This window comes from Gastrolobium bilobum, unplaced genomic scaffold (assembly GCF_033153095.1).
Source record: "Gastrolobium bilobum isolate Gb01-03AN ecotype WA unplaced genomic scaffold, APGP_CSIRO_Gbil_v1 utg10606, whole genome shotgun sequence".
Taxonomy (NCBI): domain Eukaryota; kingdom Viridiplantae; phylum Streptophyta; class Magnoliopsida; order Fabales; family Fabaceae; genus Gastrolobium; species Gastrolobium bilobum.
Genome location: NW_026897840.1, coordinates 308,158 through 335,922, shown reverse-complemented (window position 1 = coordinate 335,922; position 27,765 = coordinate 308,158). Strand labels below are relative to the sequence as shown.

General features: G+C 33.2%; 4 protein-coding genes across 7 annotated transcripts; 3 read left to right on the top strand and 1 right to left on the bottom strand.

The window, feature by feature from the left end:
• Window positions 1-2,062: 2,062 nt before the first annotated feature.
• LOC133310756 (aspartyl protease family protein 1-like) lies at window positions 2,063-6,406 on the top strand. Its single transcript, XM_061511739.1, has 10 exons — window positions 2,063-2,665; window positions 3,170-3,305; window positions 3,611-3,846; window positions 4,273-4,497; window positions 4,670-4,805; window positions 4,903-4,979; window positions 5,057-5,153; window positions 5,249-5,306; window positions 5,835-5,906; window positions 6,002-6,406. Exons 1-10 carry the CDS (start codon window positions 2,367-2,369, stop codon window positions 6,196-6,198), a joined length of 1,533 nt encoding a protein of 510 aa, XP_061367723.1. The 5' UTR covers window positions 2,063-2,366; the 3' UTR covers window positions 6,199-6,406.
• Window positions 6,407-14,670: 8,264 nt separating this feature from the next.
• Window positions 14,671-16,147, top strand: LOC133310766 (peroxidase 64-like). Its single transcript, XM_061511752.1, has 4 exons — window positions 14,671-14,955; window positions 15,092-15,280; window positions 15,422-15,584; window positions 15,693-16,147. The coding sequence occupies exons 1-4, from the start codon at window positions 14,752-14,754 to the stop codon at window positions 16,085-16,087; spliced, it is 951 nt and encodes a 316-aa protein (XP_061367736.1). The 5' UTR covers window positions 14,671-14,751; the 3' UTR covers window positions 16,088-16,147.
• Window positions 16,148-17,024: 877 nt separating this feature from the next.
• Window positions 17,025-18,691, bottom strand: LOC133310769 (uncharacterized). Of its 4 annotated transcripts, none has more exons than XM_061511754.1 (7): window positions 18,497-18,691; window positions 18,305-18,409; window positions 18,146-18,232; window positions 17,893-17,943; window positions 17,654-17,747; window positions 17,488-17,572; window positions 17,025-17,370 (listed from the first exon to the last, which is right to left on the bottom strand). In XM_061511754.1, exons 1-7 carry the CDS (start codon window positions 18,611-18,613, stop codon window positions 17,214-17,216), a joined length of 696 nt encoding a protein of 231 aa, XP_061367738.1. In that variant the 5' UTR covers window positions 18,614-18,691; the 3' UTR covers window positions 17,025-17,213. The 4 variants fall into 4 exon arrangements, with proteins under 4 accessions (XP_061367738.1, XP_061367739.1, XP_061367740.1 ...); XM_061511755.1 differs by having other exon boundaries at window positions 18,314-18,409; XM_061511756.1 differs by lacking the exon at window positions 17,488-17,572 and having other exon boundaries at window positions 17,025-17,374.
• A 1,835-nt stretch (window positions 18,692-20,526) lies between these two features.
• Window positions 20,527-25,454, top strand: LOC133310759 (la-related protein 1C). The gene is made up of 6 exons (XM_061511741.1): window positions 20,527-21,150; window positions 21,548-22,031; window positions 22,105-22,270; window positions 22,373-22,463; window positions 24,141-24,212; window positions 24,372-25,454. The coding sequence occupies exons 1-6, from the start codon at window positions 20,746-20,748 to the stop codon at window positions 24,675-24,677; spliced, it is 1,524 nt and encodes a 507-aa protein (XP_061367725.1). The 5' UTR covers window positions 20,527-20,745; the 3' UTR covers window positions 24,678-25,454.
• Window positions 25,455-27,765: the final 2,311 nt, after the last annotated feature.

The following is a 27,765-nucleotide window of genomic DNA, read 5'->3' as shown; positions in this document are numbered from 1 at the left end:
CATGTTTTAATGAATAATATTCCTTTAAAAAATTTTAAAATAAATAAATATGAATGCATTCGTCAATAATTTAATTAAATTATATTATAATTTCAATCTATAGCTTTAAGGGTATATCAAAAACATTTCTTAAAATAAAATACAATATGATTGTTAACGAATACCCACTAAATTAAATATCAACGGGATAGTTTTATTTGTTAGGAATACGGTATTGACATGCACTCATGGAAAATTTCTTGAATACATTGCATGCATTATTTGGGTATATTTTTTGGATTCTATTTTCTCATGTTATTGAAGATAGTTATCTTCTACTATAGACATATGAAGTGGTGGGCCTATCACTTATTAAAAAAAGATGATGGCACAATTTTTGATGTGAAAACAACATGAGATAATTATTTCATGTAAAATGAGATAATGATTTCTCTTCTTTTTTTTTTCAAATGGAAAATTATTTTTCCATTTAAACTCTTGCTTGTTTTATTTTTTCCAGAAAAGATTATTTGTTAATTTTACCAGGAGCTACCTTCAATTATTTACATTGATTCGCACTAACTCATTTGTTTAATTATCCAAAGAGTTATTTTAAAAAACATTATTATTCATTTCCCGTTTTATCATTTTTATTTATTTAAAAAAAATTATATTAACATTTTAAAAATTACTCACGTGTGACCAAAAATTGCTGTATCGATAAAAGATAATGTAAGCGATAATTATTCACGTATGTGTAAATCTTGACCATTATCCCTTTTCGTTTTGTCATTTAAAAGTATTTCAATGAAATGATGATTTTTTTTAAAAAAAAGTTTAATGTTTCTCATATAATTTTTATCTCTTACGCATATATAAAAATAGGTGATATTCATATTTTTTTCTCTTTTCTTCTTATACGAGCTCACACGGACCCGTTATGTTTTTATATATGTAAAAGATAATTATTAAACCTACTTTGAATACAAATGTAGCAACAAAACTTAAAAAATATTATATAACAACATCTCTTACCAATCATGAATGCCAATGGTGAAGACAGAAATATAAAAGAGAGTATAAGTTTCTTTCATGGTATAGGAAAAACTTATTTACATGCAGTGACGGATCCAGAAAAATTTCTTTATGTCCGCATATTTAGTGGCGGGGTTCGAGGGCAGCGACCGCGAAATATTTTTTTGTAAAGAAAATTTAAATTAACGTTGAACCGCTCATAATCTAGTTACTTCCATAACAAAGGATGAAGAAATCATGAGAATGGGTACGTGACATGGGTGGAAAAATAAGTTTTCTCTCTACTCAATTTGCCTTGCTACGTTGTTTTAATCATCTCTGTACGTTGCTACGTTGCTAACTAATATAAGAATAAATATCTTTTTTGGTCCCTTTAACAAAAAAATCCGGTCCCCACTTTAGTCCATTATAAAAAAAATAGTCACTTGGTCCCTATGAAATTTAAAGTGGACTCATTTTGGTCTTTTTGAGCGACTAATGCAGGTCTTTTTTGAATTTGTGAAGGATTACCTACGATTTTAACTAAATTGATCCAATTTGAATTTCTTAAGGACCTACTCGAGACTAATTTTTTATAAGAGACTAAAGTGAGAACTATATTTTTTTGTTAAGAACTTAAAATGATATTACTCTTAATATAAATATTAAACAAGAGACAAAAAAGGATCTACATAGCTACAACAACAAAAAAACTAAAATCCAAAATCTTATGTCCGCACTTGCAGACATAAGTGCCCACCTAAGTCCGCCAGTGCTTATGTGATCTCTATGTTTTAAAAGGATTAGTCTTCGAATATCAGCAAAGGGAGTATCTCGACAAAACTCAAAGAAAGTATAAGTTGGGGAAAAATTCAAGTGGGTGCTGTTGGTTCTTAATTGCTAAGATACTCGTTTCCCCCCAGCAAAATGCTATTTGTTGAACTAACTTTATTGAATATAAACAAGAAGAAACAGAAAGTCTCAAAGTAACACTCATGTACAAATTGAATACTCAACTCGGGACCCACATTTTGCCAATCTGATGAGTGATTATCGTAAGAGAGGAAGAAGACTCAAGACTTTTTCGCAAGCACAAAGATATACCTCAACCAAACACAACCGACTCTTGAATCTTGATAGCTTCCTTCTCCGTTTTTTATGTTTTAATTTTTAATTTTCAACTTTTGGGGTCAACTCAACGACAATAGTCCACAGCAAAAATACGGAACTTTTGTACCCGTTTATTGGAAGTGCCACTGACATTTCATTCGAACGCGCAGAGCAGAACATTCTGGGATAACTCAAAATATATAGTTATTACTATTTTTTTTATCTGGGAAAAATCTCGCATATCACATAGCTAGCTTCAACTCATGGCTTGGCGTTTTAGTTCCCTGTGTATATCGCTGGTGTTGGCGTTGTTGATGAGTTTAGCTTCACAGAGCTGCTATGGTCTTCGTTCATTCGGGTTTGACATACACCACCTGTTCTCGGATCCGGTGAAGGGAATTATGGGCTTTCATGAGCTACCAGACAAGGGAACTCGTGAATACTATGCTGCTATGGTTCACAGAGACCGTGTATTCCGGGGCCGGAGGCTCGCCGGCGATCATCAGACGCCGCTCACTTTTTCTCCCGGCAACGACACTTATCAGATTGGCGCCTTTGGATTGTATGAGTTCTTCAACCATTTGTCAAATTTACATTTTTTCTTAAAAGAATTTTGTAGCATAGGGAAATGATTTATTTCGAACAAAAAAAAAAATTGTAGAATATGGTCCATGTGTTTGGTATATGAAAAAGTGCAGGAAGAGAATCACTTGGGAAACTTCTTTTTTGAAAAAAGAGAGAGGATTTTGATGTGATCCATTATAAGATCATATTAAGCTTGGAATTTCAGAACTTTGTACTTGTTGAGATTAGAAGGCCTTGGGCACTGTCACCCTTTGAGCTAGTCCCACGTTGGTTGAATGTGCAACTAGTGTGGAGTTTATAAGACCTTGGGCACTGCCACGCTTTGAGCTAGCTTTTTGAGTGGTGTATCCCAAGGTTCTTTACAGTACTAAACAAATGATGTTTTCTATGTTACCTTTTCATTTCTGTGATGGGTTTTGTTAGGCATTCTCTATGATGATTCGTATGTAGTAATAATTTATCCTCGTTGTTTGGATTTCAGTTTGCATTTTGCCAACGTTTCTGTTGGGACACCAGCTTTATCGTTTCTTGTGGCATTGGATACCGGTAGTGACTTATTCTGGTTACCTTGCAATTGTACCAGTTGTGTGCGTGGTATAAAGGCATCAAATGGAAAGGTATCGAGATTAATTTACCTCTACTAAATATAGCATTTATCAATTTGTAATTTATGATTGTGTACACATTTTACCAAGTCAAGAGTAAAATACCCTATGTGAAACTTCATTTGCATCATAATTAGTTTTTGAAGGATATCTTGATAGTTAAGTCTTGGTTAAATGGATTCATGTTGCCCTTTTCTTTGAGTTTTTTCTTTTATCTTTTTCTTTCTTTTTTGTCGGTTCTTGATCAGTTATAAACAAAAGTGACGTAGAAATTTGAATTTAATGACACTTTTTTTAATACTTTCTTCATATGGCAGACAATTGAATTTAATATCTATGATGTTAAAGGATCATCCACAAGCCAAAATGTTTTGTGCAATAGCAGCTTATGTGAGGAACAGGGACAATGCCCTTCATCTGGTGGCAGTTGTCCGTATCGAGTTGAATATCTATCAAATGGTACTTCCACTACTGGGTTCTTGGTAGAGGATGTGTTGCACTTAATTACAGATGATGATCAAACAAAAGTTGCTGACACACGAATCACTTTTGGGTAAAATTCACAACATCTTGCTGAGATACTTTATTGGGTATATATATGAAGCATCAGAATATATTCTTGGCCATTTCCAAAATATATATATATATATATATATATATATATATATATATATATATATATATATATATTCTTGGCCATATTTCATTATTCTGCTCTAGGAAGTTGGACTATAACATTGTATATAGTGATTGAAGTGGAAAAAAGTTCACCTCTATGAAGGTTGATGATACCCACTATAGTAACAATGTCCAATAAACCTTTAGCAGGTTTGTGAACAAGAGAACATTAAGTTTCCAAGCTGGTCCTTAAAATTAAAACTATTATTTCTTAATCATGGCTTCTGTTTGATACTTGTTCTTTGAAACTGCTTGGTATAATGTTTTTAACATTGGTATTTGTCATTCAATTACGTTGCAGTTGTGGTCAAGTTCAGACTGGTGCATTTTTGGACGGTGCAGCTCCAAATGGTCTGTTTGGACTTGGCATGGGTAATTTATCTGTCCCAAGTATCTTAGCCAAAGAAGGTCTTACTTCAAATTCTTTTTCAATGTGTTTTGGATCTGATGGTCTTGGAAGAATCACATTTGGGGATAATAGCAGCTTGGACCAAGGAAAAACACCATTCAACCTCAGGGCATTGCAGTAAGTATAGTTATTATCTTTCATTCTTCTTTCTTTTTAGTTTAACAAGAAGTGGTTAGATGCAAACTGAAACATACAAAAGAAACTGAATGAGAGGGTTGGCTCAAAAAGAAAAGAAAATCTTGTGACTAACTTTACTAGTGCTTATTTTAACATGGGTACTTCTTGCCAGTCCAACTTACAACATCACCATTACCCAAATTGTTGTGGGAGGAAATGCTTCTGATCTTGAGTTCCATGCAATATTTGATTCTGGTACCTCGTTTACATCCCTAAACGACCCGGCTTATACACAGATTACTCACAGCGTAAGTAATCTATCTATATTATAGTTGTTTAAGAAGGTAACTAGAGTTACATGTCACACTGAGTTCTTAATATATATTTTTCCTGTTATTTTTGCAGTTTGATTCACTAATTAAACAACAACGGTATTCAAATTCTGATTCTGATCTCCCCTTTGAGTACTGTTATAACTTAAGGTGATTATAGCTTGAGAGAATGCTCTACTTCTATTTCGTTTTAAACCATCAGGCACTGATTTGGACTTTACCTGCAGCCCAAATGAGAAAGTTCAAGCTCCCATTTTGAATCTGACGATGAAAGGTGGTGACAATTATTTTGTCATGGACCCAATAGTAACCGTAACTGGTGAGGTGAGATCATGAAATTCAACTTTGTGTTTTCATGATATTTATAGCTAATGATTTTCAGACCTCTTAACCTCGTAAATTCTTCTTGTGATATCTAGAATCTTAACTTGCTGTGTCTGGGAGTCGTGAAAAGCAACAACTTGAATATCATTGGACGTGAGTATTTTTTTTATATTGAAGCTTTCAATTCAGACTATGCTACATTCTTATCAGACTCTTCTTCAGTTTCTTGTGATATTATGTAGTGTTTCGCCAAATGCATGTCTTGCTTGTGTGTTTTTTGTTTTAATAAACCATGCTTCAATATTATGACAAAAACATGTACAACTTTGTTGAGATATATAAAATCATTAACGTAGCCTCACCCAATAGCTGAAGCTTTTGGGTTGAATTGGTTCTTTACATAGTATTAGAGCCTCGGTGTACCGGGTTCGATCCTCAACGCCCCCTACTTTCTTTGTAGTGGAATTTCTTTCTTCGCATAGGTAGGTGGGCTTGTGCATCGTCTACCCTTCAAACTCAATGGGCTCTCGTGTGAGGAGACGTAAGATATATAAAATCATTAATGTAGCCTCACCCAATAGCTTACGTTTTTGGGTTGAATTGGTTCTTTACAAATTTCTATCAAGTTGTTGCTGAAGTATTGATACATATTTGCAACATTCATTATATATATTCATGCAGAAAACTTCATGACTGGTTACCGTGTAGTATTTGACCGTGAGAACATGATTCTGGGATGGAAAGAATCTAATTGTGAGTACAATTCACCTCTACTGCTTCAGAAAACAGCATGCTTTCCTTTACTTTCTCATTAATTATTGTTAAACAATGAGATATGGTATTCTCAGGTTATGATGATGAATTCTCCAATTTACCTATTAATCCATCGCACTCTCCTGCTGTTTCTCCTGCTATGGCTGTGAATCCTGAAGCAACATCAAACCAGTCTACTGATCCTGAAAGGCTTCCATCTAGTCACTCATTTAAGATAAAACCTTCTTTTGCATTTTTAATGGCCATTTTTCTGCTTTTAGCCATTTTTTGAGCATACCTTTGCCTATTTTCTCTTGTATTATTCAAATTAGTAGGTTTTTCTATTAGCACACGCACACAAGAGAGGCATTTTTATTACCCGTTTGGTCAAGTCTTTTTAGCATTAATTTGATATTGAGTTTGTAAATAATGTAGAAGAAACATGTCAGTAAAGTTGTAAACCATATATATTTCCATTCTTACATTGTACTTCTTTTAAAGTGACAATATTTTCAATTTGAATCTTATTCATTTTATACCTTTTTTTTATTAATTTCCAAGTTTTTAATTCTACATTGTGTGATGCCTATAATAATCAAATAAAGAACTTCAAACATATGATAACTGTGAGCATAAGTAGACTGAATGATGGACACAAAAACCTAGCAAAACTACCTTTCGGATATATCACTAGAAGTAGAACTTTCATGTCCCCGTGGTTTTTAGATGTTACTTAAAATACTGTAACCCATCTTTCTTTCTTTTTGGTAAACACTATAACCCATCTTTTAAACAACTCAAGATGCGTTTTCTCTAAATAATAAAAAATTATCTTATATAAGCCAAGTTTCAATATAGTCATAAGAGGATGCATAAAGTGATGCGTGAATCGACATCTGATTTCAAACAAGTGGTAAAAAAAAATGATAAATAACTAGTGGTCAAAATTTAAAAAGTAGGAAAGTGTTATATAATTTTGACATAATTATTTTAAAAATTCATGTAACTATTTTTAAAAATTCACATGATTCAATAATATTTAAGTTTAAAAAATTAAATAAAATTCAACGAATAAAATTTATTTTATATTTCACAACAAATCTCTCATCTGTATACTCTTATAGCAGATTTGGTAAAGTTTTTTATGACAGGCTAGTTAATGATTGATGAATAAAAGTAGGAGGACTGACATTTGGGTATTAAGCTCAAGATGCTACCGATTTTGGTCATGGACTTCACAAAAGCCTCTTGTAAAGTGGCAAACTTTGAAACCATATGCTTGGTGTCTTGGCTATCAGGCAAAGCTTTATCAGAACAGAATGGGCCTTTCCCTTGGAGGATCAACTTGTAATATGCATTATCGAAAGTTGTTGAAGAAGGGTCCATAGTGGTGCTGCTTTTTTTGCTTAATTAATTTTTTGGAAAAACTACTCTTATACAATATAAGAATAATTTTATCTCCAATAGATTAATCAAAAATTGTGATACTTTTTTTTTTTTTTTTTGTAAATGGTGGGTCCCACTACATGTGTGTACATGAAAGATCTTTTCTCATGTAACATGAGATTAAATGAACCCTTAATTTTTAATGGACAAATTGATTTCAGTTTTGCTGTAAATGACGGGTTTAATAAAGGGTTCACATCCTGTGTAGCATCAAAATTATGGATTCCGTTCCGGAAAGATGAGCAGAGAGAGAAACCTAAGTATGCCCTCTTCTTACATGGGTCAAAATACATGTTGCTCTAAACTCTATTCAGATTAAATTACTTATACGTTTTTTTTTTAACAACAGTTATCAAAATAATATATGGGTCTAATATTTTTTTCAGTCACTCAAAATAATTTATCTCCAGTAAACATAAAATAATGTCGTTTTGAAGTTCAGAAAAATATATTTATATAATTCTGATTTATTTAGGGTTATATTAGTTTATAATGTTATATTTTTTTCTCTCTAGGTCATTTCTTCGAAACAATGTCATTTTAGGTTTATTAGAGATAATTTTATCTTAAGTGACTGAAGAAGTATTACACTCATAATATATATATATATATATATATATATATATATATATATATATATCAATTATGATAAAGAGATAATCTTCTTTTTGATAATTTTTACTATGTATATTTTAAAAATAACATAAAATATTTTATGAGATAAAACAACATCAATATCATAAATACCAAACAACCTAATAAGGTAAAAAAAGTTACAAGAAAAGTAATTTTAAAATATCATATTTTTTTAGGTACAAATAATATTTATATTTTAACTAAATTAAAAGATGCCATAGGCATGATTTTTAAAATTGACCTTGCTAATTGGACCTTGTTCCCAGTTTAGGCCGACTAATATTAGACCCAATAATTAAAGGCAAAAATCTTAAATTTCTTTGGAGACTTTTGTCAGCCGTCATATATAATAAGGGATTTTTACTCTTATTCATTAAGCAAGTATAAGGTAAATATTCCACCTTACACATTAGGAGTATGGCTTATACTAATTTGAGTGTCAAAATATCTTTTAAATACACAAATTTTTTTATTATAGTCCAGAATTACCATGGTTCTTCCATTAAAAAATTACCACCTTGACTAAAAAAAATTTATTTCTTCTTTCTCCTCAACGTTTTCTCTCTTTCTTTCACCTCAATCCCATCAAAAAAAAAATGCTCCAAGAGCACACAAACTTTGATCCAAGTACACAACTCTCTTATTCCCACTAGAGCACACGCAAGAGCATCTTGCCGCAACTATCACCTTACTTCGTAGAAGCTCGAGCACAACCATACTCTAAGATTCAAAACAAAAAAAAGAAGAAAAAAATCAATAACCAATGCTCTAACTTGTGCCCAAAAATATTTTCCAAAACTGATATTTGAACCCTACGGTTCATATATACGTTTGAATCTTTAAAAAAAAAATAGAAAAAAAAATAAAATAAAACCAACTATTTTTTTTTTTTGTATATACCAACTAGTATACGAAGTCCTAATAAATTCGACTAATCCAGTTTCGAGTTTCTACCCATTCACCCTCTCCGGAAATTGTGATTCTCAATATTCGAACTACTTTTTGGACATGTTAAATCTATGGTCTAATTGGGTTGTTACTAAACCAACAACTTTTGGGTAGAAAAAATTAAACATTTTTACTAATAAGAATATTTGGTTCTCAATTTATAATCAACATTCAATCTCATTTTTATTAATTTGTAATACAACAATTACATGCCTTCAATTTTTAACGAAAAGTATTCACTTTTTTCTGTTTTACTTATTGGATGTAGGATTAACATAAGATGTAAAATTTCACTTTATTCCTTTTAATAATTCGATATAGGACTAGTTTGAGTTAAGAAAATTATATTAATATTAATATAATACTTTAATTTAATATGATTTATGTGTGATAAATAAATCTAATTATATCATAAATATGTTTCATTTTTTTCCATTTATTCGTTACACACTTGACATATGTACGTTGTTTTTTTTTTTTTTACTTACTATTGTACATTTATAGTATTTATGTATATTTAAAATAATATTTTGACCTCGTTCCAATACTAGTTGAAGTTGAACACCTTTCATTTTCTTTATATCGGTTATAAAGACATAGTTTAATAGAAACCTTAAAAAACAAAAACAATTTAAATCAAACAATTGACGAATGTTTGGAATTACTTATATTTTATGAAGATGCCATTTTGTTCAAATATTATTTTAAGATTTCTATAATAAACTATCTTTGTTATAAATTAAGCAAATCAAAACACAGTCACATTTGTAACCTAGCATAAACCATTAAATCCCAAGTTCAAAAGGTAGATTTATCTTAAAATGAATTTATGATCTAAACTGAACTCGCTTTAATTATAAATAAACTGAGCTTAGAAAACCTTATGCATACTACAAAGGGTTTAACTGGCATGGGTTCTAAAACAACATGAACGTGTATAAGAGGCAAATATTTTTAAATATATGACTACTTATAAATTATAAGCAGTGGCGAACTGAGAAGAGAGGCGTGGGTTGGCAATCGTCCCTCCGTAAAGTTTAATATTTTTTAGTATTATATATATAATAATATTTTTATAATAATAATAAATTATTGATCTCAATAATTAGTCTCGTCCTAAAAAATATTATAAAAATTAGTTTTTTTATTAGTCTTAGTAACATTTGTAACTTTGATATTTATTTGAGCCCCTGTACGCGATAGCTTGTAATGTCAGTACGTCTCGTAACTAAACTTCATAATAGTTCACTGCTGGAAAGACTTGAAACACACATTAACATACCCCCAATCCATGTTAATAACAACAAGTCTATGCGTTTCTTTCTCAATCCACACAATAATAATACAACAACGGAAATGCTTATAGCTCTGTTTCAAGAAAATTCAATTATATATATATATATACATGGGAAAAAGACTTCTCATGTTGCATGAGAAGTCTCCTCTCCTACCGCTCTCACTTCGATATCTGTGTCAATCACTTTTTTATTTTTTATTTTTTTCTTTAAGGTGGACCCTACATCTTTCTCTCTCTGTAGAAAAACTTGCATTTCTCATGCAACATGAGAAATTGCTAGCCCTATATATATATATATATATATATATATATATATATATATATATATATATTTGTGAAAACGAAATAAAGAAAAACCTTGCATCTTGTGTTAATACTACATCGATAAGGCAAAAAATAAATAAAAAAATTAAGCTTTTCGTTGTAAGTTAGAGCAAAGTAATTGGTGTATTACAAATTAATAAAAATGAGACTAAATGTTTATTATAAATAGGGAACTAACAAGTTTTAGTAGGTTTTATTTTACAAAAACTGGGTTTCCTTTTTCAGATATTAGTAATAATTAATGACATTTTTAACTTATTTAAAATATAGATATTATTTGTACCTTTAAAAATATGATATTATAAAATTATTTTCTTTGTAATTTTTTTTATCATATAAAGTTTTTGCATATTTATTATATTGAAGTTTTTTCATAACTATTATATGTTATTTTGAAAATATATAAATAAAAATTATCAAACAGAAAATTATCTTTCTTTTTTTTTAGTTTTCTCAAGATATTCCTCATGAGAAGACTAATCCTTTCAAAGCGTAGGAATCACCAAAGTGGGCTTTGCCTCTACCAACAAAGTCTTTTCCATACACACAGTTAGAAATGGAACCCTGGTCAGCATGTTTAAGGGACTCAGTCATCTACCAACTGTGTCAGGTTTTGTTGATAAATTATCCCTTTATATATATTGTTTCAAAATATTATATATGGATAATGTTGGATATTTAAAGATGACATTATAAAAATTCAAACAATATGGAATCCGTTTGATTTAGATATCAGTTGGATGATTTTAAAAGTAATTGTATATACAAAAAAAAAAGTTTTATGATGGAGTTAATGTTAAAAGAACTTAATTAAAGTTAAAAATGATATCTTAATATGATTTAAAAGAACTGGTTTTGCTACAATAAATTAAAATCAATTTTAAAACTTACATGTATGTTTTTGAAAATTTTAAAATTACTTTTAAAATAGTAATTACCTGTAGGTTTTATACAGTTTTATAAGCTATATTTTAACGGAAAAGCTTAGATTTTTTAATTCTGAGAGTCAAAATTAATTATTTCCACTGCAATAAATCCAACCAAACATGATGGAAAAAAAAGGGATAAATGACTTTTTATATGTTATTTATCAAAGCTATACAAATTGGGTTTACACACAATTGAGTCTAGTCCAAATTGAAGATGCTTGGTGATGATCTATGGAATGAATAAAGACTTGGATCTTTTAGCGGGATGATATGATGCGCTAGGGATGTGCTTCTTATGGGATGTTACGATCGGAACATGAGGAGATAGATACCTGTAAGACACTTCGACACTCAAAACAGTATTTGATTGATTACATGTGAAATATATGGAAGATGAATGTACATGTCTTTTCCTCTGTATGATGGTATGTGACATGTCTTGCTTGTGAGATCATGTCATGGTAAGGTGCTTTCAACCTACTTCTAATTCCAAGATGCCTCTTAGTGGGCTATCAGGTGGAGACTTGGCTGGAGGCTTGTCCATGTTATTCTGGCATTGATCAACGTAGGTGGTGGCTAACTCTAAGTTGCTGCATAAGTATGTAGGATGATGTGTATGGCGGAGCCACGTACAATCTGGGTGGAGCCTGGGCCCCAGCTGAAATTCTATAATTAGCCACGGTTTAAACGTGGCTAACTAATTGTGGCAAAATAATCTTTCATGTTTTAGTATTTGACACTAGTTAAATTTTCTTTGACCCTACTTAGATTGGGAGGGTGGCTCCACCACTGTGTATGCGAATCTTACACGTTAAGTATGCTTTTATGCTACATATATGTTTGAGGGATTATTCTACTGATAGGCCATTATGAGGCATCTTGGATAATAATCTTTGGGAGGTAATAATTATTGGACCTATATTATACGTTCAAATTAACTATACGTGGATAATATCAAATATTAAAAGATTTTATGTTCTCACATAGGATACTTTATATATTGACCTCAGACATATCTCGAATTTCAAGAGACAACGCTAAAAATATGGCAGTTTTTGTCATTGTTATTAGACCTGGACCGGTCATCGACTTGATTGAGATACTGGACAAATAAGTTATTGTAGTAATTGATCACTTAAATTGAATTTATGAAAGATATGTAACATAATATCACAACCAAAATAATATTATATTTCCTTTCCTTAGATTCTAAGTTTGAATTCCAGAAATACAATTGTAGTGACCTATAAAGCACCGACACTTCAAAAATTTCGACGTGTCGTGTCCGACACTTCTCGACACTTTCCGACACTCCAACACTTCAACACGCGTTGTAGAAACTCAAAAAAGGTTCAAAGGTTGCGTTGCGTTGCATTTTTAGTTCTAACTATTATATTCGTTAGATTACTATTATCATTTTATTGAATTTAATATAAATATTTGTGATATCTTATGTTTCTTTGCAAAATTAATATATATTATAAGTTTAACTTTATTTTTTTATTAAATTATTGAATATTAAATATAATATACGCAACATAAATTAAAAATATTATTCAATATCAAAACGTGTCTTAACATGTCGAAATCTAACATTTTTTAGAATTAACGTGTCGAAGTGTCGTGTCGTATCGTATCCCATATCCTGTGTCGGTATCGGCGCTACATAGGTAGTGACCACAATTTTCAATAATCGGTTAAAAAATAAACTAATATCGGGTTAGCACCCAATCGGCCACGTCAGCCCGATTTTACCATAATTCTTTTCATCTTAAACGAAAGCGGGGGAGGATATTTTTTGCTTTTGCAAATGGACCAGACTGTCCGGACACAAAAACTACAGCATCCTCCATACTATTTGCTTTTGCACATGCACCATATTGTCCGGACTCCGGACACAAAAACAATACAGCAACGTTAATAATTAGATTCCTTTGGACTATAATCTTTGGTAGCAAAAAACAAAATTACGATGGCTCAGCCTCAACTACCTCATACACTCCTTCTCCATGAAAGAGGCGCGGCTAGCTAAAACGAGTATCTCTAATGGTTGATTTTTAGTGACCCCATTTAGGTCCAGTTTTTTTATAAACATTATGTTTGAAAAGTTGTAATGAGACAATTTTGTTTAAAAATAGTAAAATTTAAAAATAATATTTTTAATATTTATTTTATAAACTATAATTTCTGAAAAATAATTATAAAAAATATCATAAAAGCATTTTAATTTAAAGTTTATTCAAACAAGGCCTCAAAAAAGTCGAAATAAAACATGACACCGTCCCAATTTCCGTCGAAAGCCTAAACTGCAATACTACAACTACAAGTGTTTGATCACGGAAAAAATGTTCACAGTAAAATAAAACATTTCACCTCTCACATTAGGACAATGCCAGAAAGTAATGTAATAATCAATGAATCATCATGATGTATCATGGGGTGTGATATTTTGAGCTTACCAATTGTATTCACCAAGACCATGAAGTTATAGCTTAGAACTGGCTATAGATCAAATATGATAATTCTTATTGAGTATAATGGTGCACACCATCAACCCACCCCCCAATAAAAGAGGTTATAAGCCACTGAAAATAACCAGAGGCTTTAACAGTTGAGCCTGCTTTCCAATACCGAAACAAGAATTAATTGGTTACACAGAAAGAAAGAATGAACATAAATAAGAATTGTGAGAAAATTATTTCTCATTTCTAAATTTTATTTAACCAAAAACAATCAAATTACAATAGAGTTCTTAATGCCGCCTAAAAGAGGTGGGACAAAATAAAACAAAAATAAAACTCAAATAGAATCAAAGGGGGTTATACACTTATACACAATCAAAGGAAATAAAGCACAATTAACGCACACTCAAACAGAATCAAAGAAATAACAAAAAAATAAATAACTGACAATTATTCAAAAATCCTAAACTACAAAACAAGCTATGAAAAAACACAAAATTATTTATGCCTATGGCAAAGCGACTGGTCTTGCTTGGAAGCTAAAGTGGGTTGATAGCGACTGGTCTTGAAAAAACACAAAATTATTTATGCCTAAACTCAAACATAAAGTGGGTTGTCTTCTTGCAATGAGAATGCTTAAACATTACTACTTCATTGACAATACTACATAACGAAATGATTATCTAAAGCGACATTACATCTCATACAATAACTAATCTCTTTTTATCTCTATAAAAACCCATTTTGCCTATATTTGATTTCCACAGCTAAAAGCTAAAAATCATCAAATACTCTTGATTGCCATGGCTTTCATGGCTGCATTCATGAATTTGATTATTATGTTTTCAATAGTTTCTCCTTGCAAGTCACTGAGTTTAAACTACTATAAAAAGACATGCCCCGATCTGGAGTTCATTGTTGCCAAGGCAGTGAAGGATGCCACTGCAAGGGACAAAACAGTTCCTGCAGCACTTCTGCGAATGCACTTCCATGACTGTTTCATTCGGGTAATGCTATAATGCCCCCCCTCCCTTCCTCTTGACATTTCTTACTGTTTCCTTTTACCCCCATGCCAATATACATTTGATGCATCATTCGAACAGATTATATCCTTTTTCTTTTTTTTCCCTACACTTTTGAAAGGGGTGTGATGCTTCGGTGCTGCTAAATTCAAAAGGAAACAACAAAGCAGAAAAGGACGGACCACCAAATGTTTCTTTGCATGCATTTTATGTCATTAATGAAGCAAAGAAAGCCGTAGAAGCTTCATGCCCTGGGGCGGTCTCTTGTGCTGATATCATTGCTTTAGCAGCAAGGGATGCAGTTTTTCTGGTAAGAAAACAAAGCTAAATACCAAACTTCTCATCATTCGGATCCTAAACAACTGTTATCTTTTTTAGCATTGACATATACAGCCTTGGTAACATGTATTTGCAAGTTTCTACTGATGGTATATCTAAGTATATTTTACAGTCTGGTGGACCTAGATGGGATGTTCCTAAAGGAAGAAAGGATGGAAGAACATCTAAGGCCAGTGAAACCATAAAATTACCAGGGCCAAACTTCAACATATCACAACTGCACAAGAGCTTCTCTCAAAGAGGATTGTCAGTGAAAGACCTGGTAGCTCTGTCAGGTAAGCTATTCCTAAGGTTAACACTGTCAAAACTTGACCCTTTTTTCATTTATTCCAAGCTATATCTGAATAGAGCTTAGAGCAACATGTCTTTTGACCCATATGTAGGAGGGCATACTTTAGGTTTCTCTCACTGCTCATCTTTCCAGAACAGAATCCACAACTTTGATGCTACACATGATGTAGACCCTTCGTTAAATCCGTCATTTGCAGCAAAACTGAAATCAATTTGTCCACTAAAAAATAAAGCCAAAAATGCAGGCACCACTATGGACCCTTCTTCAATAACTTTTGATAATACATATTACAAGTTGATCCTCCAAGGGAAAGGCCTGTTTTCTTCTGATCAAGCTTTGCTTGATAGCCCATACACTAAGCATCTGGTTTCTAAGTTTGCCACCTCACGAGAGGCTTTTTATGAGGCTTTTGGGAAGTCCATGATCAAAATGGGTAGCATCAATGGTGGGCAAGAGGTTAGGAAGGACTGCAGAGTGACTAATTAAGAAGTCTTAATTTAATTCAAGTTAAATTATGATCTTCCAAACAAGTTAGAAGTTTGACAATGGTGGATCACATTTCCAAGATGGCAAGAATGTATATTTTTTCCCTTTATAAAAGCAAGCAATATGTATATTTATCTCAATTTATAAAATCTCAAGCATATCTATGGAAATTAATTTAGAACTAAGTTGTAAAATATACCATTTTGGCAAACTTAAGTAACGAGCCAGGAAACATGCTGCTCAGGCACATGACCTTGGCAGCCTACTAATTCAAGGAATGATTTTCTTGATAAAAAGTAAGGGCTCAATCTTGTAAGGAACATGCCCAGCAAATGTAACTATCAGAGGCTACAATTTGGAATAGCAGATAAGAATGCAAAATTATATATCTTCCATATCTACGTAATAATTTTTGTCCAAAAAGTAAGGGCTCAATCTTGTAACAACATATGCAACAAACCTATCTGCAGAGAACATTACTGGTGAAAACTATATACTTCTGGGCATGGTCCATGTTTGAGCATTCATTTTCCCCACTTTTATCCCAAAAGTAATGTCGCAAAAACAGTTTCTGAGATTTAAAGAAGAAATGTTATGAAGAATGCAACAGTTTTCATCACAACAGAAGAATATCTAAATTCTCAAAAAAATTATACAGGTTTTAGGTTTAGCAATTTGACAGCCCTGCAAATATTAACATGTAAACATCTTTTCAAAATTCAAATATTGAATAATAAAATGCACAATAATTCTTAAGAGTAAATCAAATCAAATCCAAATGAAACTTGAAAACCTGTTGAAGAAAATAACACTATAGAATTCCTCAAAGAGAGCCATCCTGGCTCTCTATCCACAAAGGTTGCTCCAATGTTTTGGCTAAACTTAACATTAAGCAACAACCAAATAAACAGGAAATCTGCTTTTTCTTTATCTAGTGTATGGCAGAAAAGCAATGATATCCATTTGTAGGAGGCATTCCTGTAGAATGATCATGTCTAATTCTATTGGTTGATCATCTATACATGAGATGTAATTTTCTGAAAGCAAGAAGAAGAACAACATAGATAAAAGCAGCACCAGCACCCAAGAAAACTCCCAAAATTTTATTATAAAACTTTGAGCTACCTCAAGCATTATCTTTTGATATAAGAGCTATCTCTGCCAATTGAATGTTACCACTTAGCAGTGATGCCTTGTAGGATGGCAAGAAAGAAAACCCATCAAGAAGCTTGAGACACTTTAAGCCCCATTTTCCCATCAAGAACTCAATAAGGTGATGCCCACTGCAAATGATTAGATAGCTTAATTAAAAAAAATAGGAACAAAAAATTGTCAGATGCAGGTTGTTGAGCAAGGACAAAATTGTGTCATAAGTTAGCATCACATAGAACGAAAAATACCTTCGATTATGGTATGAAGTTATAAAAATTGACCCAGGAGAATTTTGGAGCAGGAATGTCACAGTAGCAAAGAGGTTATCAAAGGCTAAATATTATAAAAGAAACAATGCTTTAGTCCAATCCACGGAGGAAGATGGAAAATAACTAACACAGCCTATTTTCTCACCATTTGAGTCATACAACACATCAGCCCCCAGAATAATTGTCGGCTGTAAACTGAATATGGATGAATCCCAAACTCCCCATGTCAATCCTAGCACCTACAAGTAGAATGCAATACATTCAGACAACAGAGACAATATGATGAAATAAAATTTCAGGCATCATGTATACATATAAGCAGTGGCTGTTGCACACTTCCGCTTAATCACCACCTTTTAGAAAACCCATGTAGTGATAGCTTACATTGCAGTCAAGTTTATTCAGGTCACAAACTCTTCTCATGTTGTCAAGCACCTACAAGTCCAAATCAATAATAGTCAATAAGCAATCATCTGACAGATCTATAGGTTTCAGGACCCGGCCATTATGATTTAATTATAACAATCAAAAGGTAATACACTATTACACTTGACTTTGTTTCATAGCAACCGATTAATTTGAAACCTTTTTTTAAAATAACAAGTTAAAAAATGATAAGATGGTGATAGTGTAATACCTCTAATCTGCTCGAGTCATCCGTAAGAGTGACATTAGCACCAACTTTTGCAGCAACCAAACCAGGCAAGGAAGTTCCAGCACCAAGCTGCATCAACATGATAAGAAATATCATATAGATAATAAAGTGCATTATAACCGACGAATTTAAAAAGCAAACCTCAACAACATTAGCTCCTGAAAATCGCTTCTTCTGCTGCCAAACGTACTCGGCAAGAACTACACTGCAGGGCCACACGAATAGGCCATAGTCCTCCTTCATGTTCTGCGTTCAAGGCATAGAAAATAACATAAAGTATTTGTTAGTGTTTCGAATTGAGAGTCCGAATGTGAGGTAGCGAAAGTGGAGGACCTCAATTATGGAGATGCGGAAGCTTGGCTTTTCAGAATCATCGCCGAAACAGTGCCGGGAAATGGTGGTCATCGTCACCGTCTCATCATATTCTTCATCCCTATCTTTCTCTGCCATCTCTAAGGAATAACCAAACCCTCCAAATTTCCCAGAGTCAAAGCTTCTTCTTCATATTAGGGGCTTCACAACTTTATATAAAGCTTATACTCATTTCGCGATTCAATCACCCGTGTAATAATGGTTTCTTTTTTCTCGATCGACATAAATTATATCCGATATATTGGTAAATATATATATATATATATATATATATATATATATATTAAATATTTTTTATTAATCCCCATTCCCAAAATAATGTAATTTTGGAGTTGTTAGAGATAGTTTTAATTTAAATTGACAGAGAAATGATAATTCTTTAATAATTAATTATACTATTGAAACTAAGGACTTCTCTTTTCTCATGTTATATAAGGTAAGTTTTATTATGTGACAGATACAAAGTGACGGAACCCATTACTTGTTATAAAAAAGGCGATAGCACGGATCTTGACACGTGCAATAAGAGAAAACAATCTCTTATTTCATAGGAAAATGAATTCCCTAAAACTAAAACTAAATTATATTATGAATACATTTTAATTATCAAAGATAAATTAATATTATCTGCAACACATGTATTAAAATATGTGGGTTCATATAAAGTCAAATGAAAAGAAAAAAAATAAAATATAAATATAAATCACACACACCATTATATGTATATAGGAGATAAAATTATGACAAACCTCATTCATATTGGGCCGAAATAAGCGTATACCAAGGATTTGTTTTGAAGGCCCCAAATGGGCCGTTAACTTTCTAGGATATAATATTGAGCTTTGTATGGGAACCGTAATGTAGATGTTCCAATTCTAGGATTTATTCAACATTCAAAGCCAAATTGTTGTTATAACAAAAGGTCTTATGCGGGCCTGAACTCTAGATAACGGCTTCAGGCTCAATTTCCTCCAAATCAGTGAAGAAGTATTTTGCAAAGTATGTGTCTGTCCTCCTACATTTGTTCATGAATTAGCAGGTCCTTGATAATTTACCAAATTTGCTATAAGAGTATAAAATGAGTGATTTGTTGTGAAATAAAAAATAAATTATATTAGTTGAATTTTATATGATTTCTCAATTTAAAAATACTATTAAATCAAGTGAATTTTTTAAAATTAGTTACATTATTTTTTAAAATTTATTATGTAACATTTGGATACTTTTTAAATTTTGACCACTTGTTTGAAATCAAATGTTGTTGGTTCACGCGTTGCTTTAACTATCCTCTTATGACTGACTATATTGAAACTTACTTGAGATTTTAAAAAGGATGAGTTGTAATCTTTTAATAAAAACCATGGAGACTTGAAGATTTTAGTGATTATATTCGAAAGGTAGTTTTGCTAGGTTTGTGTGCCCATCATCCAGTCTACTTGTGCTCACTGTGAACATATGTTTGAAGCTCTTTATTTGATTAGTATGGGGACCACACCGCGTAGAATTAAACATTTAAAAAATAATATAAAAATATTTAATTGCTGGGGGCAATAGCATCCTATTTTGTTTTCCATTTTCTTTCAATTACAGCTATATAGAAAACGCAAGCAGCAAAGAAAAACATGAGCGTAGTTTTATCACTTGAAAAGTGATGACATTAGTTGGAATAATTAATTTTATAATTAATTTATTTAATGGTGGGACGAAAAAGCTGTCGAGTTCAATATAACAAAAAAGAAAAGAAAAAGAAAGCTGTCCAGTTGAGACTAATCGGAAGGTACCTCTAAATTGTTTTTTAGTTTTCATTTTATTTGGTTAGAAAACACAGTAAACATCAACAGTGGCAGTAACTGGTGTCTGACGTCAATAACTAAAGTCGTAATGGAAAGGAAATGGAAATAACGCAGGGGGTATTTGCGTAAAATCGAGCGTCACAGAAGAAGAAAACCTGGCATCCCAAGCATTCTTACAATCTTTCTTCTGAACGCATTCTTTCATCACACGCACATAAACACAAACAAAACAAGTTCTTCTTCTCTATCAGATCGCTCAAAATTTTGGAACCCTAGTTTACTACATTTGGTTTTGGAGTTTCATCCAAACCTTAAAACTCTCTCTCTCTCTGCAAATCGAATCTTCTTTCTTACGACGTCGATCATCTCGTCGACGACTGAGGTATTATTATTAACCCTAAACATTTGCTATTATCTATGGCCATGACTGGTAATCATTCCTCCGATAACCCCCAATCGCGCCGCGCAACGCGGCTCCCTGTCTCTTCTTCGCCGTGGAACCAGATTGTCCGCGGCGAATCGGAGACTGTTGCTGCTGCTCCTTCCTCGCCGCCACCGCCTCAGTCGGCGGAACCTTCCCCCTCCTCCTCCGCCGCCGCTGCAGCCCCGGTGGATGATTCTAGCTCTGCCGCCGAGAGCTCTGACAATGGCAACAGTGTTAAGAGGCCTGTTTGGAACAAGCCTTCCAATGGCGCAGCTTCGGAGGTTACGCCGGTCATGGACGCGGTCTCTTGGCCCGCGTTGTCCGAGTCCACCAGAGCTGCTATGAAATCGGAATCATCCAAGGGTTTGTTGGATGGATCTTCTGTGCCCCAATTGCAGGTTTGTTTCCTTAGCGATTCAGTCTAGTATTTGAGTTATTATAATACCTGCAACAATCAGTTATAACTATTTGTATTTGTAGGGCTATTAGTTTATTTTTCATGTGTTTTCAATGGTTTTCTCTTAAATTTTAGTGGGATAATATCATGATGTATTTTAAATTAAATTTAGGGTAGATACATCCTTACTTGCGCACTTTACATACAAGCTCACTTTATAGGAGCCTTAACCTTTTCTTATCTCTGGCAAAATTTGGAAAATGCAAGTATTTCTTTCAGTTTTTAGTTATGGATGTATCTTAGCAACTGGATGATTGTGAGCTGGCATGTATATTCTTTGTTTTATGGTTTGTATATAAGCACATAGACATTGCTATTGTTTTAAGTGCCAATTATAGGGTATGGGAAGCACGCCTTCTTCCTCTTCACAGAGGCAAGTCAGTGATAATGCAAGCACAAACAATATGGTGCCGACTCGCCAGAAATCGTTCAGACATAACAGTTCAAATGCATCTTCTAATGGTGGCCACCCACAAAAGTCTGCACCCCAGGTTTCAATAGCCGCAACAGGGTCCCACAACTCATCTCCAAAGGACCATGCACAAAGAAGTGGATTTGTGTCTAATGATCATCCACAGCAGCGTAATTCATTTAGAAATCGTAATGGCGGTCCACATCAGCGTGGAGATGGTGCTCACCATCATAACTATGGGAACAGGCGCGATCAGGACTGGAATACTCATCGAAATTTCAATGGTAGAGACGCACACATGCCACCAAGAGTTGTTCCAAGATTTATAAGGCCACCTCCGCCTCCTAATTCTGCTCAATTTATTCACCCACCACCTGTGCGGCCGTTTGGTAGCCACATTGGATTCCATGGTATGGTGTATTAATGACAAGATGGATTCTTTTAGGATATGAATTTATTCTGATGGCAGTATTCATTTTTCAGAACTGGTACCTCCGATGGTATTTGTTGCAGCTCCACCTCCACCCCTGGATTCACTAAGAGGTGCTCCTTTTGTGCCTCCAATGCCACATCATGCACTGTTCTATACAGGTCCACCAGACCCTCAGTTGCATACTAAGATAGTCAACCAGATTGACTACTATTTTAGGTACTGCTTTTATTTTGTCCTGTCAATATTTTGTATTTGTTTTCTTGTCTTTAACTGGTTTAGAAGGTTGACTGTAGATATACCACAACTTGTCTACTGCAGTAATGAGAATTTAATTAGAGATACATTCTTGCGGCGGAACATGGATGACCAGGGCTGGGTTCCAATAAAATTAATTGCAGGCTTCAACAAAGTGAGTTGTTTGGGGTAATGTGATTGATTATCTGTTTGTGTGTGTGGGAGATGGATTGTTCTTTTGTTTTGTAGTTGATCACACACTCACATATACATATATATGTTACATGACATAAATTATTAATCTACTGTAGAAGGATTAAATTATATATGACGATCATCCACCCTTTACTGGAAGCTACGTGTTGACTGATTTAGGTGCTTCTTTGCTATGATTATTAGGTCATGATGATTGCATATGTGGTGTTTTGATTTTGATTAAATTATGTTTTAATTTTATTGTTCTTTCACAATCATGGGGTGAGAAATGATGGTAGCATATGTTGTCTCCCTATGGTTGCAGTGTTCCTATAATATTGTACTAGTAGAAAATATGTTTTGGAGAGGAAAAAACTCGGCTCTTTAAGATATAGTTTTAGTATTGAAATGATCAAAGTGACGTTAAGGTACACTATAAGTGCTACATTTTAAGGAGGGGATCAGGATGCAAAAGTTAGCATCCTGCCCTAGACCAGTTTTAATTTTCTGGTGAGTTAAGCTAGTCCTTATAGTTGTGGGGGATTCAGGTTATGGTTTTTGGTTTTTCTTTTATCCTACTTTAGTTTTCAGCAATATGCAGTAATGCTACTCTGTTTAAGGAATATAGAGTCAAGTTTTTATTAATTATGTTGTGTATCACTGAATTACACTTGGAAAACAAAAAGTTATTGCAGTGTCTTGAGGAAAAATTTATAGCATTTGGATAGCAAATGTTTAAAATGCAAGGCCAGGTTCTGATTAAAAAAAAAATACTTATTTTTGCATAATTCTTTTACATGAAAACCATATTTTTTGCATATCCTAGTCTTTTTTTACCATCAGTATGATGAAAATGTGAGATATCTCCTAGTGGGTATCATATGTTAACATGGAAATTATTTACTTGTGTTGGCCTTCTGTGATAGTGCCTTTTCTCTGCGCTCCCTTCACTGAAATAGGATAATATGAATGAAAGCATGGGTTTGATAATCAAATTTAGTTTATGTATGAAAATATGCACCATTATTAGAAAAATAAAAATGCTTAAGCTAATTGTGATCCTTTTAAATTTTAGATTTTATAATCTGTTCTCATGGATTTAAAATTAAATGTTCCTTTTAGTGTATTGAATAATATTTCTGTTTTTATTATTATTACTACTACTACTACTACTATCACCTGAAATCTAATTAAGTGGCATATTTAACGGATATAATTATGGTCATGCATGTGATATTATGGTTATACTTATACACCAAGGTTGGACCAAAAAGAGCTTTATGGTTTGTTATTCATGTTGTTAAATGTATTTTGATTTACACTTAATTGCTTTAGGCTTAACTTGAAACATCTTACACTCTGATGTATACAGAAGTCGATCTCACTGAATTTTCTATAATCTTAATTATGATTGACACAGGTGAAATGGAAATGGATGAGTAAATGTGTATGATTGTTTTGGGTGTAATGCCTGCTTTAGTATCTTCTAATGTTACTATTTTATGTGGTGGAGTTCATCACATATCATCTGAAGCTTGTAACTCTGCTGTATCTAGTTTTCCAATTCCACAGCAAACAATTTTTTTAAAAAAAAATATCCTATTTGAACGTGAGTTTGGCATTATTCGTTACCCAGTGATAAATGTTTGTCTGTCAGGTTATGCATTTGACTGACAATATTCAGCTTATTATAGATGCTGTTCGAACTTCATCTGTTGTTGAATTGCAGGTATTTTTCTGATCTTGCATTCGAGATTTAATTCTATGGTTTTGAATATGAACACGAATTCATTGGGAGTATCTAATAAAAGTTATTTTCATCTGTCCTTGTTCTATGGATATATTAAACCTCTTGTTTGAAATTTATTTATTTTTCTTTATATCACAGGGTGACAAAATAAGGAGACGAAATGATTGGGGGAAATGGGTCATGCCTCCCGTTCAGTTTTCTAATGTTACAGGTTCTCAAACCCTTGGAGTGTTGAATCCTGACATGCTGGCAGAACAAGTACGCCATGTTAAACTAGTCACAACTGATTACGATGGTGCTGGAGGATTAGATGTTCTATCTGATGATTCACAACATAGATCTGCATTTGGGGATTTGAATAATTCATTGCAGCTCTCCACTAGCGAGGGTACTGGTCAAGTTGGTATTCAAGGCTCAGATCACTTTATTTCAGCAAGAAATTAGGGCTGTAGATGTGCGCTTTAGCACTCTTTTTTTGGACAGCTCTTTAAGAGGGTCACGGGAAGCTGGTATCTGGAGATGGTCTCAGATTTTGCATATGGCAAAATGGGAATGATTTCTCACAAGGCATATTTACGATAAAATGATTGAAAAATGGGAAGAAAATACATATTATAAAACATAAAAAAGGACCAAACAGTAAAATCTCCCCTCCTCTCCCCCACCACCAAAAAAAAAGAAAAAGAAAAAAAAAACTTTTTTTTTTTGTTATTGTGGAGCTAGTTGCATGACTCGAGTTTACTTGTTTTTATGGGATATGATGTTCTTACTCTTACTCTGGGGGATGGTTTGCTTCAACATGGGGGAATTTTGTCTTTGTTTCCCTACTGCCCCTCGGCTGCTTTTTGAAATCTGGGGTCAGTTTCCCACCAGTTTGGGAGCGTTATATTAGTTCATGGGTGTTGAATGTGTTTGATAGCTACCTGCTGCCTATTGGGGAAGGGGAAATGTGGCCTTCTGCTGTTGGAGCTTTTCCAACGTCTGCTTTAAAAGAATGATTGCTTGATGTCACTTGCACTATCCCGTCACGTCATGTCTGGAATCACATTGATAATTACACAATTTTCCAATTTCCATCCGCTTAAACTATCAAAAATTCTGAAGCAATAAAGTTGCCCCTTGTGGGGCTATCAGGACTTCAATTATTCTCGTCTCTTTAGACTTAAGTTGCGTGGAACCTGAGCTTATGTTTTGATTATTTCGTGAAAGCCGCCTTCTTATATCCCTTTATTTATGTAATTCGTTTATTTTGATGTTTGATGAAATGGATTTTTAATCAGTTTTATTACACATTTACATGGATTGTTTTAAATTTTAAATTTATTTTAATTTAATTATACATTTTGTAGTTTGTTCTTTTAAAAATGCTTATAATCAAAGGAAATTATTTTTCAGATAGTTTTATCATATTGTAAGATATTGAAATTCGTGTTATCTTTTTTTTAAAAAAAAGTGGTGGATCCATTACATAACTTATTGTGTGAGAGATCCTACCTCAAGTAATATGAAATAAAAGAGGCTCTATAATCAAAACATTTTAAATAAAACACATTTAAAATGGTATTAATGTGACAGTAAAAAATGAAAATAAAAAACACATTTAAAATGGTATTTTTTTCTGAATGAGTTTCATTTTAAAACGAAGTACCATTTACGTTCAATGTGATAGCTAAATGACTTTACTTGTTTTTGTATTTTTAATGTGATAGTGGTAATTTTATTTATCCTTTTTGCTATAAGATTTCTGAAAATTTTCTTGAGAATATGATTTTCCTGAGATTTTGTTTTGTATACAATTTTTTTTCAAAATGTCATACAAAAATATCACCAAAGTGGTGGTATTCTGGGAATCCCAAGTGTTGGAAAAAAAATTCACTTTTTTTTGGGACAAAATTTTGATAATATTTTGTGATGCACTTGAGTCACCATAAGTTATTATAATTGCAGACGTTTCAGTTTTAAGGCCTTTTATGAATTTTAATAATTGCAGACGTTTCAGTTTGCATGACTTTATGTTTTGTTTATGGTTATTTTCGTTTTGTATCAGTTTTTAAGTCCATTGGTGGTCCTTCATTGTTAGTTACTTTCTGTATTGCCTGATTAAAAGACTTGTTAGAAGGATGTGAGAGGGGGACTTTTCATTGTTGAACAATAATAATATAGTAGAAAATTTATGCATTTTCCTAATAGCCTATTTTCCCTATAATTATGCATCATTTGGTATCAGAGTCTGGTTTCCTTAAAGAGGTCGTGGTCAAGTATGAAGAGGTCGTGGCGGCAGAGGACGCGGTCAAACTACAGATGACTATTACTATATTGATACGAGAGATGCTGAAATTGAGGAAAAGGACAGACGGATCCAAGAACTCGAACAATTGCTTGCAGACGCACAATTGCACAGGTCAGAAGGGAGACAAGAATCTGAACTGTCATCTCCAGAGGAAGAAGAGGATGGAAATCCATTTTGCAACCTCGAAAGACCAAGGAGAGGTAGAACCGGTAATCAACCCTTCATATCCAATTTTTGGATGAAGATCGAGATTCCAGAATTAAGACCAAGGAGAGGTAGAATCGGTGATCAACCCTTCATATCCAATTTTTGGATGAAGATCGAGATTCCAGAATTTAAGGGGTCAACTCACCCTGATGTATTCATCGATTGGTTACACACCGTCGAGAGGATCTTTGATTTAAAAAACCTCACAGATAAGCAAAAGGTGAAATTAATGGCAATCAAATTGAGGAAGAATGCCTCAATCTGGTGGGAACATGTCAAGAAACAAAGAATCAGAAACGAAAAGCCTAAGATTCATAGATGGGACAAGATGAAGAAATTGTTGCAACAAAAATTTTTGCCCGCTCAATACAGACAAGAGGCATTTATTGAGTGTCACAATTTCAGGCAACGTGACCTTACGGTACACCATTGAATTTGATTGTCTTCGAATGCGTTGTGACATGGTCGAAGAAGATGAACAGGTGATTGCTCGATATCTATGTGGATTTCCTAGAACGGAATTCGGAGCTAAATCAGTGAGTTCATCAGCAACTTCACCTGCTGGAAGGAGTTCTACACCTCAAAAAAATATTCCACACAAGAAAGGGTCGAGTAAAGGAAGTAGTGCAGGGAAGAGATATTTCAAGTGCCAAGGAATTGGACACTTTGCTGCAGATTGTCCAAATAAACAGATTGTGACAAATATTCCCAACAAGGAAGGGTCGAGTAAAGGAAGTAGTGCAGGGAAGAGATGTTTCAAGTGCCAAGGAATTGGACACTTTTCTGCAGATTGTCCAAATAAACAGTTCAAGTGCCAAGGAATTGGACACTTTTCTGTAGATTGTCCAAATAAACATATTGTGACGTTTGCAGATTGTGACGTTTGCAAAGGCTCCAATTTTTTATGAAGAACCAACCTATGACAATGTAGATGAACAAGAAGAAGCAGAATCTGAAAAGGTAGAAATTGTCTATAGCAGAATCTGAAGAGGTAGAAATTGTCTATGCTGATACCGGAGAATCACTAGTCACTCG

Bases quoted from the DNA above. Each gene is read 5' to 3' on its own strand.
- LOC133310756 (XM_061511739.1), top strand. From the start codon at position 2,367: ATGGCTTGGCGTTTTAGTTCCCTGTGTATATCGCTGGTGTTGGCGTTG. The intron at 2,666-3,169 runs GTATGAGTTCTT...TTTGGATTTCAG, and splicing joins CAGATTGGCGCCTTTGGATT to TTTGCATTTTGCCAACGTTT. The intron at 5,307-5,834 runs GTGAGTATTTTT...ATATTCATGCAG, and splicing joins CAACTTGAATATCATTGGAC to AAAACTTCATGACTGGTTAC.
- LOC133310769 (XM_061511754.1), bottom strand. From the start codon at position 18,613: ATGGCAGAGAAAGATAGGGATGAAGAATATGATGAGACGGTGACGATG. The intron at 18,410-18,496 runs GTCCTCCACTTT...CCTTGAACGCAG, and splicing joins TCCGCATCTCCATAATTGAG to AACATGAAGGAGGACTATGG. The intron at 17,944-18,145 runs GTATTACACTAT...TTGGACTTGTAG, and splicing joins ATGACTCGAGCAGATTAGAG to GTGCTTGACAACATGAGAAG.
- LOC133310766 (XM_061511752.1), top strand. From the start codon at position 14,752: ATGGCTTTCATGGCTGCATTCATGAATTTGATTATTATGTTTTCAATA. The intron at 14,956-15,091 runs GTAATGCTATAA...CACTTTTGAAAG, and splicing joins TCCATGACTGTTTCATTCGG to GGGTGTGATGCTTCGGTGCT. The intron at 15,281-15,421 runs GTAAGAAAACAA...TATATTTTACAG, and splicing joins CAAGGGATGCAGTTTTTCTG to TCTGGTGGACCTAGATGGGA.
- LOC133310759 (XM_061511741.1), top strand. From the start codon at position 20,746: ATGGCCATGACTGGTAATCATTCCTCCGATAACCCCCAATCGCGCCGC. The intron at 21,151-21,547 runs GTTTGTTTCCTT...TGCCAATTATAG, and splicing joins CTTCTGTGCCCCAATTGCAG to GGTATGGGAAGCACGCCTTC. The intron at 24,213-24,371 runs GTATTTTTCTGA...TTTATATCACAG, and splicing joins CATCTGTTGTTGAATTGCAG to GGTGACAAAATAAGGAGACG.